Source organism: Fistularia commersonii, chromosome 11, assembly GCF_037954325.1.
Source record: "Fistularia commersonii isolate RoL2024-O1a breed Wild chromosome 11, RoL_Fcom_v1.0, whole genome shotgun sequence".
Classification (NCBI taxonomy): Eukaryota; Metazoa; Chordata; class Actinopteri; order Syngnathiformes; family Fistulariidae; genus Fistularia; species Fistularia commersonii.
The window spans coordinates 8,546,411-8,565,854 of record NC_141294.1 but is presented as its reverse complement, the minus strand read 5'-3'; the positions used below and the strand labels follow the sequence as shown (position 1 = coordinate 8,565,854).

Genomic DNA, 19,444 nt, shown 5'->3' with positions numbered 1-19,444 from the left:
CTTGTTTGTGACTAAGTGCCTGTTCCTTCAGTAGAAGGATCCATCTCATCAAACTCTAAGGTTTATTCCAAATGAAAGCTGCTCCTGGCGGAAACGCCGGTGAACCCGAGCACCGGGGGTTCGTCCAGGACATGTCCTGTCTTAGTGCATTCTCGGGTTCTGCTCTAATGCTGCTCCCTCTTGCTCTCGCCTTCTTTTGTTTTCTCCCACCGGATCCAGGAACTGTTACTTTTGAAAGCCACTTCTTCGGCCACCTTGAGTTGCCTGGGGGAGTGTCTCAGTTTACTGCAGCACAACGTTATCCAGGCCCTCAACCAGAACCAGAACCACATCCCGAATGCCTCCATCTGCAACGGCCCCGCCGGTTTCAACAACACCGCTTCCACGGAGAGAAGCAAGCCGTGGTTTGGCCGCTGCGGTTCCGGCGTGACCCAGGTAGAGCCTGGAGGCCTCAGGTCCAGCGGTCAAAGCCCCGCTCACGGTGTCGCAGAGAGCCAGAGTCCAAAACAAAGCAATCTGACTGGGAGGGAGAGGAGCGACCACAACTATGTTCAGATGCAGAACCAAGCTTGTGCACCTGAAGGTGGGTCATAATTTAATTCCTCGTGGATTAGTTGTATCTTTTTGTAAAACTTTTCACAGCCTGTTATTAACCTGGTCGAACCAAAGAAACAGAAGCTTCTAAATAAATCAAATATACTACAGCAAGGTGGCAGGCATTACAGGATGTCTCAGTCATATCAGTAACATGGAGGATACCAGAAATCAGTTAAAAACACAAATATATACAAAACTAATAGAGCCTCTTCCTCCATTTCTCCTTCCACAGTTCATATGTTCCTATGCGCTAACACACCCAGAGCCAAGGGAGTCACACATTTCAGACTGTGAAGTGGGAAGTGCTAGAGAATTCCGAAAATATCCGATCCGTGTCTCACCATGCAGCCTCATATGCTGAACTCTCCAGGAGAGCACGCAAATTACTTTAAAAAAAAAAAAAAACCCAAAGTACTTCTTTTCTTTCTAGACATGTAATAAAACAGTGGGATTTTGGAGCCATTTTTCTATTCTAAATCTATTCACTGTTTCAAGAATGCAAGTATTTTTGGTCATCGATTAAATAGAACCTGCTTGTCTCTCTGCTATTACTGACTGATATAGAACAGTAGCAGCTTCGTAACTCTTAAGCTGAAATCATAACTTAACTAAGTCTTATAACTGGTAAAGCCTCTGGAATGTTATTTATAGCTATTTTATCCGCTTATTATCCTACAGGCAGTCCTGTCGGACAGTCCAGATCTTTTGATAGACAGGTGAAAAAAGACTGCAGTCCCCAGACTCCTCCTGCCTCAAGCAACCTGGACGCCCAACCTGAAGTAATCCAGGTAAGATAGACAACTGGTAGAGCGTAGTAGTGCATGGTAACATGACCTCTTCTGATGAGGGATATATTCATCAGCGTATCATAATCTTCACCCGTCTTTGTCAGAGGATAAAACCAGCTTTTGGTTTTTGGAAAGTGCTCTGTCACGAAGTTAAGACGATAAGACTGTGAGAAAAGGTGTTAACGTCATGTCGGAGGAATTTGCGCGTGAGAACCTGACTGACGCGATTCTATGTGCCTCTTATACATATTCTATACTGATGTTTTTAAAAACTTCATCATTAAAAACAACATCAGGCTCTCAGCTGGATGCCGACCTAATAAGAAAAATCGATTTAGTGTAAAATGTGCATTTTCATAGTAGGTGACTTCTTATATTGCCCTTTCATTGTTAAATAACAGCAATTCTGTGTAATTTTGCTTTTGATATTTTGAGTGTATTATCTACACTTATCTACACTTAAATACAAGGACACTTATATTAAACGAAATATGAAAATACAGTCAGGTATTTCCGAATTTCTTTATTTAACTGCAACATAATCCTGACTGATATCTGTGTAATACTGAGCAGATGTCAACTGCTCGGTTCAGCAGTGTTGAGATTGTAAACGTTATAAAAAGCTCTAAAGCGTGCGTGTTTTTCAGCTGATCTTTCTCGAGAAGTCCAAGTAAATGCAGACAGTTCATTTGCAGTGTATTGAACAACACATCCAAGTTGTATGAAAACAGAGCCACACACACACACATACACACACACACACACACACAGATCAGATTGTGATTAATGTGATAAATGGTATTGATCCTTCTGTATTTTAAGATGTGAAAGGTGGGAACATTGCCTGCATATTGGGGTAATTGCTTTTTTCCTCCAAATCGGTTAAGGCTTCCTGCATTTTACACATTTATCCTGCAAAATGATGTTTCCACTTGAGTGTGCTCCATCATATTTATCCCCTTTTTTTTATAAAGCCTTTTTTTTGTTTTTCGGCACTTAAGAGTCAACAGCAAGCCAGACAAGAATTAACACATAACTTTCTCTTCCTTTTTGTGTTCTGAAGGTCACATTTTAAATGACAGTTTTTACAGCCCCAAGATGCACATTGTTATATTTTTGAATCCCAATTACGTTTAACCACGTGAGTTAAAAAGATAAGATTAATACAAGCTGTGCCAAATAGAGTGACTCATTTTGATTTAAAGTTGACGGAATGTATATAAAAAAAAATGATCTCACAGCATGAGCACTAAAAAGCATTCCCAATAACAGGCCTGTGCATATTACTTCACACAGTTGAGGGCAGTGTTATTTATAGTGTGTGTGTATGTGTGTGTGTGTGTGTGTGCGTGTGTGTGTGTATATTTCAGAGGGAGACAGGGAGAGATAGAGAAATTGATGCTCATCTAATATATCAGTTTGATTCACAGCAGTAGGTGGCGCCAAATAACAAGTTGGCACTCGATTGTAGTTGCAACCCTTTTCATTATTTACTTGCAACCATGTCCCTGTTTACTAGCTTTATCATGAGGATAATCATAAATTTCATGCAATTTCACTAAACTAAATCCAGGTGCAATACACCACGTAGCGCGTAGTGATTCTGAAACTTGCAGTTTGCAGCCCCAGATGACTGAACACATGTGATTCTGCGGTCGTAGGTTATATCATAGTACTTCATTAGCCCTTGATATTAATGCCCTATTATAACTGTAACCCCCACCACCCCTTAAAAAAACAAAAAACAAAACACACCCCTTAAAAGAAAAAAAAACAAAACACTAAACCCAGCTCAGTATTACTGAGGATATTTTACATCAAATCTGTTGGGCAAAGAATATTGTGCAACATTGTATTCGAATTGGGACGGTCGAAAAAAAACCATTTGATTGATCGATAAATTAACAAACTGTCCCGGCCAAACAAAGCTCCCCTCGGAGGTGTGAATTGGGTTCACACCGCGGGGCACATTCAATCTCAGCAACATGTTTCTCCGAGCAGCATTTAAAGGACTTGCAGGCTTTCTCTTGTATGAGATGTTGCCCATTGTGTAGTACAATGTGTATAACCCCTGCCATGTTAAAAAAGCTTCAACAATTAAATATGGCACAGGAAATTTCAAGATTCCATTAATAATCTCTGATTGTATTACCGAGGAGAGAATTTATAGATTTAGATTTTATTTAAGTCTGTCTGAATTTCATCTAATCTTTTCAATCTGGAGACTTGGACATTATGACTAATGTGAAAATTAAATATTATATACAGCAGTAAAGTGACATGTGTCTATCCGCTATTCAGTGGGGATTTGAAGCCGTATCCTCCAGTAGTGCGAGTAAATCGTGGCGTCGATATAATTATCGATTGGTTTTTATCCTCTCCACTTGCCCTTCCAGGTTGGCTGAGAGAGTAAAATTTTAAAAGCAGATTGACTTCAGTTTCAGGGTGTTTTCATTAGAGCTGTTGTCGGTTCTTTTCTTACTATCATTCAGATCATTTATAGTCACATTTTAAATGGCTTAAAGTTGTGAGCCATTTTTCCAGCTCTATTTAATCCTGACTTAGTGAGCCACAGTCCTCTGAAACCCCACTGCCTATGAGGATACATGCTTTAATTCTTAAATATTAACACCAAAGACAGTATTTTCTAACCCAAAACAAAAGATTTACATCAAGAACTATTTTTTAAAATCACCGCAGGGTGTTTCCCCGGTTTCTTGTCCGTGACGGCTCAGCTCTCTGATGGACACGGCAGACAGTCTCACTGTCAACAGCGGACTGTTGTCGGAGGAGAGGAGCACATGGAGCCGATGCTGCCAATCAGTGGGGAAATCGCTGGCAAGCAGTGTGTGCCGTGAGAGCAGCGGATGTGTGTCAGGAAGCAGTGGAGTGTGACGGAAAGAGGAGCCTCATTATTCACGGCTCCGCGATGACATTCACGTTATCATTTACTTAGTTAATTGAGCTTTTGTTTATGGTTCGACACCACGGAGGCCCTGAATGAAAACAAAGCTGCCGGTTTACCGGGTAGACTGTGGCGTTGAAGGACTCCTGACTACGAGCCAAACCAATGAGAAGATATTTATTTTATTAAATGTTGATTATTGGCACATAGGTTACACTGAATTTGCTGTCCTTTCATCCAATCTCTATCATCAGCGACTGACCTGAAACATACAGGACTGTCTCAGAAAATTAGAATATTGTGATCAAGTTCTATATCTTCTGTAATGCAATTACAAAACCAAAAATGTCATACATTCTGGATTCATTATAAATCAACTGAAATATTTCAAGCCTTTTATTATTTTAATATTGCTGAATAAGGCTTACATCTTAAGAAAGCTCAAAAATCCTATCTCAAAATATTAGAATATCATGAAAAAATAATATTTGTTTTTTTGATTTGCATTACAGAAGAAAAAGAACTTTATCACAGTATTCTAATTTTCTGAGACAGTCCTGTAGATCAGTCTCTTATACAAGTCAACAAAAGTACATGTGGGCAGGTAATTCGCCGACGGGTCTGTGAAGGTTCTCGGTCTCTCAGGTGTCGAATCTTATCTTGGCAACCGAACTTAGTTTCTCTCCTTGAAGTCTTGCTACCTCTCATCCACGAGAGCCCTTCGGTTCTGGCGGACTATGGGATGTTTCATCTGGGGTTGCGGTTGAGCGTCGATCTAAGCTGAAAAGGTTTGTTACGTTTTATATGCAATCGGGTTGTATGAGGTTGCTGTGTTAACAGGTTCATCATTATGTGTGTATCGTTTGGGGAACCAAGGTAAGAATCAACTCGCCTGAGTTGGAATGTGAAAAGGTACTGCAAGACTAATACGTAGATAAAAATACAGAATGTATAGTGAGCAGTCTAAGAAGGGCAGATTGTCATCAGTTACATCCTTCCCAGTAAATTCAGCGTGTCATCCACATACCTGAACTGATTGGTTGGTGTTTTGCCCCAGAAAGAGTAGAGTGGCCTGCTCTCTACCTCCTTCATGGATAAGTTCCAATCATTAGGGTTTAAATCCATCCATCTGAGTCATTCTTGGTCAAAAAGGTTAGTGCAGTTAGTTTTAGTATGTTTTCTGTAATAGGATGGAGTTGGCACCGAAATGTTTTCCTGGGTGAGCATCAGAGTTTGCATAATTTCAGAGAGCTGGGTGAACCCCCTAGTGGTCGACCCAGAGATCCACGGAAGAATTTGAGTATCTTCTGCTGTGATTTTCATACCAGTTTATGTATGCATTTTATTTGACACCGTACATGCATACAAAGAGTGAAGTTAGTAACTGGTTAGTGGCAGCAAGTTGTGCCAGCATTCACTTACTGGAAGCGAAGCACTGGTATGACATTTACAGCTTTTAAAGTACAGCCAGAGTACCTCCTTCCAACTAACCTTAACTCCACCGTGGTCAAAGAAGAGTTCAAACCTGAAAAAGTCCAACTTCATTACTCTAATTTTTTTGGTCAGGAGATGTGATCGATATGCAGGCCAATCGCTGAACAAATCGCATATGAGCGCATGGAAGTTGTTCAATTTAAAGGAAAAAAATATATATCGAGGTTACGACACTAAAAGAAGAGTGTTGTAAAATGCCTTAATAAAGTAGCATATTGATTTTTTTTTTTACTTGACTAAAACAATCTAGAGTTAACAAAATGTACGCATTAAGTATTAAGTATTAAGTATTAAGTATTAAGCGACCGCAACACACACCTTCAAAGCTTCCCAAAAACTATTCCACCCTCATAAAAGACGAGTCCTCTGCTGCCCGAAACAAATGGTCAACCCACACTAGTGTCAATCCTCAAAATTTCATCTTATTCCATTTGTTGCATTTTTTTGCATTTGTTGAGCTTTTTTGGTGGACAGGCCTTGATCAGGTGGCTTCCAATCGGTTTTATAACATCAATATCTAAACATGAAAAATATTTGCACTTTTTTTTTTTTTTGCATCACGGTGTAGATTGAAGTAAATCAAAATTCATAGTGGTGCTTCGATATATTCAATCTGATCAAACATATAAGAAACCTGGGTGGCAATTAAATAAAACAATCCAATTTTGTCAAGATATTGTACATATAATCTTTGCTCTCTCTGGCTTCATTATTATTGGCAGCAGAGGAGCTGATTATTTTTCAATTTTCTTGCAGGATTTATCAGTGGATGAACGCTAACAGCCGGGATCTTAATCAAGTTTTGTCGCTGGAACAAATCCAATTTGTACTGGTATTCACACGATTGGTCATGTTACGGCAAAATAGTCAGACTATGAAAATTCATCGGCTGGTATCCTGATAATACATATTTATGACATTTAGAAATATTCCCCTTTCAGTGAGTTGTTACAAATCCCCTTATTTAAGGGTAACCACTTTTATAAATATACATATTTCATAAATATAACAGGTTGTTTCCTGCTTTAAATAAGTAACTCTAGCGTCCATGTTAAGAACAGATGCTTCCTTTGTTGTATTCTCCCGTAAAAGATGAGTGTGCGTGAAGTCCTCAGCTGAGTGATGCGAGTCAGAGCGGAACTCGCCTCTATGCCCTGGTGAAAAGCAGGCAGGACAAAAAATAACTCTGCTGGAGCTAGCGTGACGAGCAGGCACAACATAGAGCTGTGTACGTGTGCATGTGTGAGAGTAATACACCATTTTACAATCACTTGCAAGCCTCACTTTCTATACCTTCTGAATAGAATCCTGCTTTTTCCGCCTTGAGCCAAAGTTAATGCAAGCCGGAGTGGATAATTCGTGCTCACAGTCGATATATAGATATATTTTTAGATATTTACATTCCAGTGATCATGCGTGCAGAGTTTTGGTGGATTGTGAGGTTGTTGCTGGCTTACCTATGTTTGTGTAACTGTTTTTGTTTCCTACTTTTCACCTTCACGGTGTTAAAATATTCTGGATGATAATTTTGGGACTTTTTACACAGAGTCCACAACATATACATCAAACTACAAATGCGCCAACTTATTCATTATTCAAAAGATTCCCGCTTCTGGAGAGAAAAAAAAAAGCATTGTTATTACCGTTGTTTCTCATCATATGACATGGCTGCTATAGCACATAGCTGGTTGCCATGACAGTGAATAGCGAATTAATAGTTCAACCTGAATCCATCTAAAGAGAAGGGAGGATTATGACGAGATTATGACTGAAATCTTCCATCAAGATTCCTCTGTCATCCTGCTAAGATCTCCTCATTGGGCGACGTGTTTGAAAATAGTATGATCTCCTTTATCTTTCCTCTGATTTCTTATCGGAATCATCATTTCACTGTGTAGTAAGTCATGTGCATGATCTGCAGCCTGCTGATCAGCCTTTTGGCAATAAAGACTAGTCATGGGACAGGAGGATAAGGAAGAAGAGTGTGGGTGAAGGTTCATACATAATGATGTTCTCTTACACACACACTGCCCATGCATGCACATGTAGGGAAGTTTGGATTTGTTTTGCTTGACTACTGTTTGTCAGTTTGTCAGGGGGGAAGCAGAATTATTCCTATTTTCACCCAAATATCAGCAAATAAAGGAACTAAACTGTGTGGAAAAGCTGGATTCCAGGGGTCCTGGCAATAAAACAGCATTTGGAAGTGGATAAATGTATTGTCTCCATGGCCACTTTCAGCCAAATATACAATGTGTGTCAAGTAAGAATACACGAAATGTGAATTTGAGCAGGAGGTTTTTCCTTAAGAAATACCGTACTCTTGAATGTCGCAGACAGAAATTTATCAGCAGAAATAGATTTATTTTAAAAATATTGATCCTGATACAAATAACCTTACCACAGATCTAAATGGTGATATATTCAGGGCCATAACATTTTCTGACAGATGTAGATGATGCTTAAAATCTAGCTTTATAAAACCCTTTACTCAATCCAGATATCACACAGGGTCGATATTTAGTAGAATGATAAGGTCCTGAAGAATTAAGTGCAATTGACAGTTTTTTTTTTATTCACTCACTGAAGGCCATATTGTCAAAGATTACATCAAGAGAGCGTGTTTTTTCTAGACATTGGAGGAGACTGATGAAACACTGGAATTATTTGTACTCATGTGATCTGACCTTCAACCCCCCGGGCTGCTGGGTCCCCACCTTCCCATCGTTTTCAGCAGCCAGTTGTTTTTATATTTGCTCAGGAGCGGGGTGCTCAAAAATATAGGGCGAACAATTTTGCCAAAAAAATTCTATTGAAATAATTTCCCGTGGGTTCTTTGCATAATATTTAAACTTTGATGACTGCATGTTATGTGCAGAAACATTCATATAACATTAACTTCCCTCAACAAAGACTTTTAACTGCAGCCTCTTTGGTTTGTTTTGGGATGTTGTTGAGGATGAGATTTATGGACGTAGTGAGAGAGGATATGATGTTAGTTGGTGTGAGAGAGAAGGATACAGAGAATAAGGTTAGATGGAGAAGGTTGATTCGTTGTGGCGACCCCTGAAGGAAAAAGCAGAAAGGAGAAGAAGTTGAGGAAAGACGAGCATCAATTAAGTTTGCTTGTGAAACGTGTTTAGAATGTGTCATAATAATGCAAGAGGATACTTTCTGAAAATGAAAATGTTAAAACGCTTCTGTTACATGCCAATAAACATGGAAAATGTTACCGAAGCAATAAATCCCAAAACACCTCCGGTCGTGAGGAGGTGACTTTGTTTTACGAAACGTGTGAGAATTTTTAAGTGATTTGAATCTCAAAACGCCTATAAGAGCCGAAATGGAATACGATTGTTCAGACGTAATTAGAAAACGCATGGAACGTTAGCCAGCTGGGCCATCACGCAACTTCACACTGACACTGTTAAATAAAAAATGGCCCGACATAGAATCTGACACAAATGAATATTTATGAATTTCTGCATGGTGTTTCTGCGTTTAAAGCTCAGTTTTGTGCGTTCTGGCTCCAGGTCAGAAAAACATTTCTGTATTATGCATGAGTGAAGCGCAAGTGAGGAATGGATTAATGATTAAGAGGGAAGCAGCAAAACCATTGCTCATTGCCAATTAAAACTAGACCTCCATCTGCAATGCAATCAGCTGGCTTCAACATAAAGACAGCAGAGGATTGTTGTGCTGTTTCTCATCCACACACTTCCAGCCACATTCCACGTTGCGTTTCTTTCCAGCAGAATGTTTTTTCCTCATTGATTATTAATATGACAAGGGAAGACTCAAAGGCTGGGATCTGCTTGTGTGGCGGCAGCTGCGCTTCCCCGGTGCAACAGGAATCTGTGTGTTGGCTCTTTTGTGCGCCGCTATTTTAAACTCATCAAATCTGCCATCATGGTGTTTGGCAAGAGATGGACATGCTATTGTGTTGACAAACTTCTAAATGAAGAGAGCAGAATTATGTAATATAGTATTTAACCCCAATTTTTGCATTGTTAGGAATTTGTTTTACATTACATTATATTACAGTCATTTGGCAGATGCTTTTATTCAAAGCGACTTACAAAAAGTGCAATTCAGTCACCGAAGATCGGAAGTACTAGTAGTCAGAAGTCAGAAGTGACCACTTTACCAAATAGCCATCGAAGAACCATACACATACATACATTCATTTCATGTTTTTTTTTTTTTTTTTTTCTCAGTCGGGGGATAGGGGCTAAGTGCGATTAGTGCTTGGTGAGGAAGTATGTTTTCAGCATTGATTTTAATTGATTTGACTGCCAACCTTGACAGTAGTAATATTATAGCCAAACCATCCACCCATCATTGACTCAAGGTGGTGGGGCCCACAAATACAGACAGACAACCATTCTCTTTCTCTCAGTCAATCGGAACAATTATTCCCAATTTTTTTTTTCCCAATTAACCAGCTGCATTGTTTTGGACTCAAACTCCCACTCGTGTCTTCCTCAAGTCACATGACGTCACGGTGGCAGCCCGCTAACCTGCCTGACCCCTCCATCCTCCTGGGATTTTTCGGTCGACATGCCTCGGAAGGCATTCACGAACCGGAGGAAGGCTGCCCCCCGCCCAAGCTGGAACCCAAGCTGGGGGCCCAGCCGGGGCCCTCCGCCCCCGGGGGCCGACTGTTAGGGGCGCGCCAGCCGCAACAGCAGTCCACCCGGAGGAAAGCGAGGTTCCGCCCGGGCAGAAGGCGCCCAGCGAGATCAGACAATACCAACGCAGCACTAGCCTCTTTCTGAGGAAGAAAAGCTTCTTAAAACTGGTGAAGGAGGTGTGCCAGAGTTTCTCGTCCCGGTCGATGAGGTGGCAGGCGTTGGCGCTGCTCGCCTTGCAGGAGGCGGCTGAGGTCTTCCTGGTCCATCTTTTCTCCGACGCCAACCTATGTGCCATCCACGCCAAGCGCGTCATCGCGTTCCCCCGAATGTTTTTTCTTTAGCAACTTAGGTACTCACCTTTAAAGTGCTTGCTTTATGTCGTACTAATTTGTTACTGTGTGTGTGTGTGTGTGTGTGTTTGTGTGTGTGAGTGTGTTGGTTCCAACAAATATGTTGGTTCTGACCAGAAAGGAAGTTTAAAAGAGAATTCACCGATATTCAGAGCTTTTATGTCCTTTTAGACTTCTGACAGTTGTTTCATGTTGGATTGTTATCTTGTAACAAAGCAGATTATTGACAAATATTATTTGTATTTCCTCTATTTTTCATATCTAAATAGGTATTGTAGCGTTTTAGTCAGGGAAGACACCTGGTTGACGGTAAAACGTAGGTTTAATAAGCAATAGTTGTTTTATATAAGACTCAATACAATTAACTGTTCCTGCTCAATTCCGGGTAAAAAAGAAAACAAACCTAGAATACCTTGCACCCCAAACCACCCAAAAATTCCCAGTAACCCTAAAATCACAGAAAACAAGCATTTTTTTTTCTGTTTTCTTGTTTTTTTTTTTCAACATAAACCCCAACATTTGTGACTCGCTACACTATCATGAAAATACCAGTACTGATCGAAAGATACTCTCGAATGCTGACATATTCTCGTATTTAACAGTCACTTTTTACAGATACTTTTCAGTACAAGTTCATCGATTATAGATCAGATGGGAAGATTTTTCCTCGTGAGTCTCGATCCGTTTCTGATGTTAAAAGCATTTCCATAAACACGTGTGAGAAGATCGTCTGATCTTGACTTCAGCCAACAGATATCCTTTTTTTCTTTCAATAATAAAGTACGGTAACACGATCTTAAACACAATCTTAAAGTAACTCAATCTTAAAATGTCAAAACACTATCTTAGAATTGAACTATTCTATGTATAATTGTCACCAAATCAGAGTCATTTATTTTTTAATTATCATTTCATTTGTTTTTTTCATAATTGTATCTCCTCTGCATTCATTGTATCTCCATGGGTGCTTTTCAAAATGAACAATAAATGACTAAAAAAGTAATACATAAATATGACACACAACCATACATGCAGCTACAAGTGAAAATAGTAAAGATTGAAATCGTTACTTTTAAAAATATGAATTTGTGCGCACCAGTTTGGTATTTTTTAACAACTTCTTGAGATATCTTTGTTGAGTGAGCGATGCTTATATTTTGTTGGTTTTGACCTGAAATGTTTGAGAAATGTAACCTGGAGGCACAACAGTGCACTCAGCTGAGGATGGAAGGAGGTAAAGAGGGGATGTGTGGGAATAAGGGAAACGAGTTAGGGTAGAGTGAAAGGAAGAGGGGGGGAGGTGAAGAGGAGGCATTAGAGCGGGACGGGTGATGATGTAACGGAGTGTGTGTATGTGCAGGAGGCGGGGCGAGGGAGGGAGGCTGGACGGCAGGATGGAAAGGATCGTCAGCATCATCGTTAATCTGCCCATCAAAAGTGCAGCGGGCAGAGACCTACATGCTCCTGCTTCGCCTCCTCCTCTCATCCCCCCTTCGGGCCTCTGCTTTTCATGACACCCCAATGTCTGCTCTCCGTTTCTGACACTTCACCTTCTCCTGGTGTCACTCTACTGTGTGTGTGTGTGTATGTGTGTGTGTGTGTATGTGGGGAGGGGGTTACCTTGTGTCTCTCTCTGGATGGTGGAGATGAAATCCAGCAGGACTCCCAGCAAGTCAGCAATGGTGGAAAGCCAGCCCATCTATGTGAGTGAGAGATCTTTGCGTGTTTGTGTGTGTGTGTGTGTGTGTGAGAGAGGTTATTGTTCTGCTATCCGAGGTCAGTGTGCACAGCGTGTATGGGTAAATACTTTACTTGCTGGTAAAATGTCTATGATTACGCATGTGAGGCGAAGGTGGGGGAGGGGGGGATTTGATCAAGTTCCAGGACCAGTGTAGAGGGAGGAATGTATCATGTTGTGTGTGTGCTCATGTGTGCCCGGTGTGTCCGAGGAGAGCCGGGGAATGTTGACTGAAGTTGTACAAAAGTGACTAAACCGCTTGTGACACAGCAAGAATAGGTATTAGTCTGTTTGAAAACTCTAAATGCGTGTTTGTAACTGTGCCCTGTCGTTCACATTCCACACTTTTACCTCCCCTCCGGGCTGTTAATGAATTATTTAACAAGAATGTATTCCTGTTTTAGACTATCAGCTTTAAAGCAACAGACACATCACCAATACAGTAAATAGACTAGACCGGTGGTTGCGTTAATAATCGGATGTGAGTTTCACCTCTTGTCTGTCCAGAGGTCAAGTTTACTATCAGTGGACATTGAGGGACTGTGGTTTGAAAATGGGATGGGATCGGTTCACTTTTTAACTTAACTGACGCCCTCGGCCTCGGTCACAATATAAATGTGAATGTTCCCTTTAAATCATAACTAGTTGATTTATCAGCATCCTTAGGCTGAAAAAATGAAGCAAAATGATACATTTGTGTGATCGTTTTGATATTTCATCATATCTTAAAGTTGGTAAACCTGGTTAAAACTATCGTTTTACTTGGTCAAGTGTCACTGAATAGATTTTCATTTTTTTTCCGGTGTGATTCCAACTAACCGGCTAAATCAGAAACAAGCAGGAAACACAGGGGAGTAAGTAACAGAGACAATGTATGGAAGCTTATAGTTCTCCATCTTTCACCTCTCTCAGTCTCTCTTTCGCTGACCTATTTTCTGGCCCTGCTCGAAAAGAGGAAAGCTGAATTGGTGAAAGGGATGAAAAATAAAAATAAATAAAAAGCACATGTCAATGAACTAATCAATGTCAGAACTACATGGAACATATTAAAAAAAAAACTGTGATACTTTAGGTGACACAAGACTTACTGCAACTGAGAACAGTTTTAAATGTGATAATATCTGGTTTAATACACATTGTCAGATTATGGGATGAAACTGCAAGCGTTTGAAATTTGAGAACTGAAAATGACCAGCGTTGATATTGCCTTGCTTTTATCTTCTTGCAAAGTCCATCAGCCCATGTACTGTAAATAATGATTTCTTCCGTTAGGGTACAGGACTTGTATGCCCTAAAAACAGCTAAAATGCCAAAACAGTTACTTTAACATTGCTTTGTCTTTGACTCGTCTTTCTAATGGAACCGATTTGGCATGGTTTGCAATTAGTAAAAGCTTCAACTCTGAACAGAGTGGTTTGCCATCATTATATCACATTAGACAATTCGTTTCCATACAGTAATTCACATGTTAATTAATCTACTGTGTTTTCACTTGAGATTAGCACGATACCCGCGGGCTGCTATTAAGCGGCTCAGCAGCCAATTACAGGGTGTATGGGGAGAGTGAATTCCGCACTGATCAGATGACTCCCATGGCCCCCGTTCCCTGAAGAGGCGGTTTGTGTGCCCGAGCTGTCTGCTGGTACGCAGGACACATGACACGCAACCAAAACATCTGTGGTCTGTGACTCCAACAGCAGATGCTTTTTGGATCTCATTTGAGTCCAAAGTCCTTTTGTAACCTTTAGGTTCTTCTCTGACTTTAGGATAAAGGAGTGCAAAATTCACCCAAAAAAAAAAAAAAATTGGATCGGTCCTCTCTGTTTTAAATATATATTTGTGCGCCGTTTTTTAGAATCGGTGAACGTGGGAACGAGAGCCACAGACAGGGCAAGGGAAGTACAGACAGATGGAGTAACTGTTCCTCTTGATCTTTCTCATGATCTTGACTTTGACATCCAGCCAGCAACATTTGAAATGTATGATTTCATGTCTTTAGAACATCTACAGTATTCAAGTATACAGTATATAATCTGAGTGACCTATAGGCACATCCATGATCTATGATGTACGTATTTCTTAATTTAAATAAGCCACTTCCTTTTTGATATATTTAAGTGAAAAGTCCAGTGTCCGTTTTTTCCATTCCCTTCATATTATAATTGTTGTTAGATGATATGGTCATATTTATGGAAGTAAACCTTCATTAAACAATATCCTTGTTTATTTTTTTTTTAATACTATCAGAATCGTCATCTTTGTCAAACAGAATTTGGATAAAAAAGTGCATTTTGATAGGACACTTGAGTTCTCACATACGAGTGAAATTGTATATTAGTGTGATTTCATATCATACTGTGCATAACAGTACAACCATATGGTAATGATTATACAAATTATTTTCTTATAAATAACAACATTAAAGTTATATTATACAAGATTTGTTGTATTGACAAGCTGGTAGAACATTAAAAACCACAAAGGTTCATATTGTTCTGTTATAATGATACAATTCAGTACGATATCGATAAATATCTATACATCTGTGAAATCATTAAATTAAAAACATTAAGTAGTTCAACATGCAGTTGTTATCTATTTTTCACTATAAATGGAGATGATCTATTTTGCATCATAATCTGCAGGATGCTTTGAGTATCTGAACCAAAAAGATCCTTTGCAGGGAATGTCTGCTATGGCAGAATGTTAATTTGACAAATTGATGTAATTTTCATTTGGATTAATTTTACCAGCCTGTCAAACCCAGCATGTACTTTACCCTTCCTGCTCCCCATTGGGTCACACAGGGGTCATGCTAAAGCCATCAGATGCACTCAATCTGTATTTTTGCATGTGCACGTGTTAAGTTCGTGTGAGTTTGTTCTTCTCACAGCTTCTACTTCTCATCATATTGGTTCACATTCAGGCGTATTTTTTTTTCTGATTGAAAGATCAAATGAAAAGACTGTGATTGACAGCTGATCTGATTACAGCTATTATGGGATCTTGACTGGATTATGCACATGGTAGCCCTCGCATCCACTGTGAAGTACAGCTTCTGCAAACCAAAACACCAACAAATACTTATCTGAACTCTTCAAGTATCTAACAAAAGCAACGTCTGCAACTGTTGATTGCTGGGTTGATTTCAATTGAACAAGTTTAATTCCTGCGTGTGACTTTACAAAAAGCATCTGAGTAGCATCTGACCTATTATTAAAAAACAAAAGCCCAGTTGGAGTCATCAGATTTACTTGAAATATTGGTGGCTGAAGCGCTGAGGGTTCTGAAGAGCGTGCCGAGCAGTAGGAATGGCTATAATTCTCATTTTGTTTCTTGTTTGAATCCTTACCCTTTTGTGGAATGTGAAAGCGCAGTCAACAAATAGAGTTTTTGTGCTGCTGTCTCAGAAAATTAGAATATTGTGATAAAGTTCTTTATCTTCTGTAGTGCAATTAAAAAAAAAACAGAAATTACTTTTTCATGATATTTTAATATTTTGAGATAGGATCTTTGAGTTTTCCTAAGATGTAAGCCATAATCAGCAATATCTAAATAATAAAAGGCTTGCAATATTTCAGTTGATTTGTAATGAATCCAAAATGTATGACATTTTTGTTTTTGTAATTTTATTACAGAAGATAAAGAACTTTATCACAATATCCTGATTTTCTGAGACAGTCCTGTAATTTAAGATGATTATTTTGTTTGTACACTTAAATTTAAGTTACACATAGTATTGATCCTTGAAAGGGAAATCATGATTCAACAGTCATCATTGTCATTTTTAATCGCAGATCTGATATTCCCACACACGCACAACAGAACTTGCAACCCTGCATCAATGACCAGGTGAAAGAGGGACATGTTAACCCCCGGCAGGGAGCAGTTTCAGGTCGGATGCCTTGGTCAAGGGCCCCTCGGAAGGAGGTGAACCGACATCTCTGTGGCAACCAGACCACATTCTGTATAAAGTGGTCAAAAGCGTTGTCTGCAGGTTAATTACCATTTTTGAATTGGCAACCAGCAGGTCCCCAAGCCAAGCTCCGAAGGACTGAGCTACAGCCTATAAAACACGGCGGATTATTTAAATAATACACACATCTGCAAAATGATTCTTTTTTGTGTGTGTAAACCAACAGGTCCAGCAGCAAACCAGCAACCAAGAGTCCCCAGATCCCAGTGTGGAGACCACAGACACAGAGGATAATGAAGAAGAAGACCTGGGGGTTCTGGACGATCAGCGAAGCATCATTCTCCATCTCCTTTCCCAGCTCAAACTGGGGATGGACCTCACTCGGGTGAGAAAGATGTCACCGTCTGTGGCTTAAAGTAACCTTGTGCTATCAAACCCATTTATGTGTGTGAGCGTGTGTGTCTGGATGCACCTTTCTGCCAGCTGGTCATCGAGTTTAAACAATGATCACATTCGGAAAAGAAGAAAGCCGTGTGAAATTAAAAAAAAAGTTGTTATTGTTTTAATTATAAATTTAAAATCAAAAATAGGGAGGCTGTTAAGTTACATCCTTTACAAAGGTGACACTATCAGAATAAGATTCACAATTGCTTTTTTGCTTATAGTGCTTCATTATATGTGATGTTATGTTATGTGATGTGATGTGATGTGATGTAATCTTATCTTATCTTATCTTATCTTATCTTATCTTATCTTATCTTATCTTATCTTATCTTATCTTATCTTATCTTATCTTATCTGCTTAAAAAGCAATGTACCACAGAAATCCTCACTCAAATGTGCTTATTTGCTTATATTTCTCAATTATATTTTATGTTATGTTATGTTATCTGATGTGATTTGATTTGATGTGATCTTATCTTATCTTATCTTATCTTATCTTATCTTATCTTATCTTATCTTATCTTATCTTATCTTATCTAAATTTATCTTATCTAAATTTATCTTATCTTATCTTATCTCATCTCATCTCATCTCATCTCATCTCATCTTATCTTATCTTATCTTATCGTATATGCTTAAAAAGCAATGTACCACAGAAATCCTCACTCAAATGTGCTTTTTTGCTTATATTTCTCAATTATATGTTATGTTACATTACGTTACATTACGTTACATTACGTGATGTGATGTGATGTGATGTGATCTTATCTTATCTTATCTTATCTTATCTTATCTTATCTTATCTTATCTTATCTTATATGCTTAAAAAGCAACGTACCACAGAAATCCTCCCTCAGATGTTCAAATCTAGGCAGAGGCTCAACCACTGGAGACAAGCCATGCATTTTAAAGAGACAACACATGACATTTTGAAGATTTACATGATGTTTGGACGGCACCCTTATCCTGATTTACTGCTGTGTGGGCAGGGAGACGAATTAGTGTAATCAATGGATTTTGTTTTAAAGAGCGGGCGTGCATCCATGATTGAATTTAGTCAAGGAAATTGGTTGATGTAACAAAACCCAGTCTAGTAATGAGTGAAAATAGATAAGAGACAGCCTTCATTGGTCCCTTGTTTGCCTCTGTCTTTTTGTCCCATGCAAGGGAAAGGGGAAGCTCAGCTTTGAGGAAAGTTTTTTTAATCAGGGATGAATATTCATTTTGGTCATAAAGATAACTAAACTAGATAACTGAGTAATTTTAAAATTAAATCCATGCAACAAAAATTGACAGTGTGTGTGAACTACAGCTGGTCTCGTTTGAAACATAACCATGGAAGTATGTTTTCCTTTTGTGTGTTTAAAGTGTATTCTATTTTCGATCTTTGTTTGAATGAAGGTCTTTTGCCAAAATGAATTTGAGATTATTTTTAAACTCTCAGCTACTTCTTACAACAGATAAACAGAAATTGTTTTTTTTGTTAGGAGCTTTCTTTTGATATAGATTTCCTTGCAAATGATCGTATCTAATCTTATTGAATCAATTAATGCTTCCCTCTACAAATAAATTTTGATGCATTTATGAAATTGGCAGTAAAAAAAACTACAAGCCATATTACAAGTAAAATCTTATTTAATCATCAAAATATTACCTGAATATTTCAGTTTAATGGTTTTTGTTTTATCAAAGAGCTTTGCCATTTTCTAACAAAGCACCTCACAGGGTTTTTTTTTTTTATAATTCCATCTTTCTGGTAATTCCATTAATTAACTTGGTGATAAACACCCTTGGGACTCTGATAAATAATAAAAATACATTTTACAAATCTTATCAGGATTTTTGGAATGATATGGTCAACATTGTTCCTGATCTTGTTCTTTTTTTAAATTACTTTATCTTTTATATTTTCAACACCATATGCTTTAAGTGCTTTCGTAGTTGTAGTTCTTTTGCTTCAGGTAAACATTGTTGTCCTCTCAGACCAGTGAATCCAGTTCTGATTACTCATGGACCAGTGCTCTGCATCATAGGGATAATGTACTGACAGGCGTGCGTGCGTGTGTGTGTGTGTGTGTGTGTGTGTGTGTGTGTGTGTGTGTGTGTCTGACGATCACCTGAGACCGCCGAACACAAACTGCGTCATCCGGATCTGTCAGTTCAACATAAGCGTTCCTCAGTTCTAAATACCAGCAACCATCCATCTATCTGTCACTCATCTACGTCTCTCTGCTTCCATCGATCAAATACATCAATTGCTGTGTGTTGCAGCCCCACAGAGTCACTCACAAATGATAGACGGGAGGAACTGATGTTTTGATTTCATCTCTCTGCTGTGGTTCTGCCGGCGAATAGATCTGAAAGTGAGGTTTCCTTTGCACGATCAAGTTGTATAACACTTTATGTAATCCATTACCCTAAAGAGAGTCTTTGCAAATGACAGCATGAAAGTTACCTCACTGCATCACGTGGCATGAAACCATAGCCTATTTACCATCCAAGCTGTACACGCGGGCCTTTTCAGCATTTTTACCCTCAGGATGGTAAAGTAAATGTTAGGTTGGCAATGTAGTTGTTG

General features: G+C 39.1%; 1 protein-coding gene across 1 annotated transcript in view; it reads left to right on the top strand.

Moving 5' to 3' along the window:
- The window catches only part of osbpl10b (oxysterol binding protein-like 10b), a 55,963-nt gene that overhangs the window by 23,762 nt on the left and 12,757 nt on the right, over positions 1-19,444 (top strand). The window contains exons 6-8 of the mRNA XM_086154834.1: positions 220-583; positions 1,276-1,385; positions 16,649-16,807. Coding sequence (XP_086010960.1) covers positions 220-583; positions 1,276-1,385; positions 16,649-16,807 — 633 coding nt within the window. The remainder of the gene's footprint in view (positions 1-219; positions 584-1,275; positions 1,386-16,648; positions 16,808-19,444) is intronic.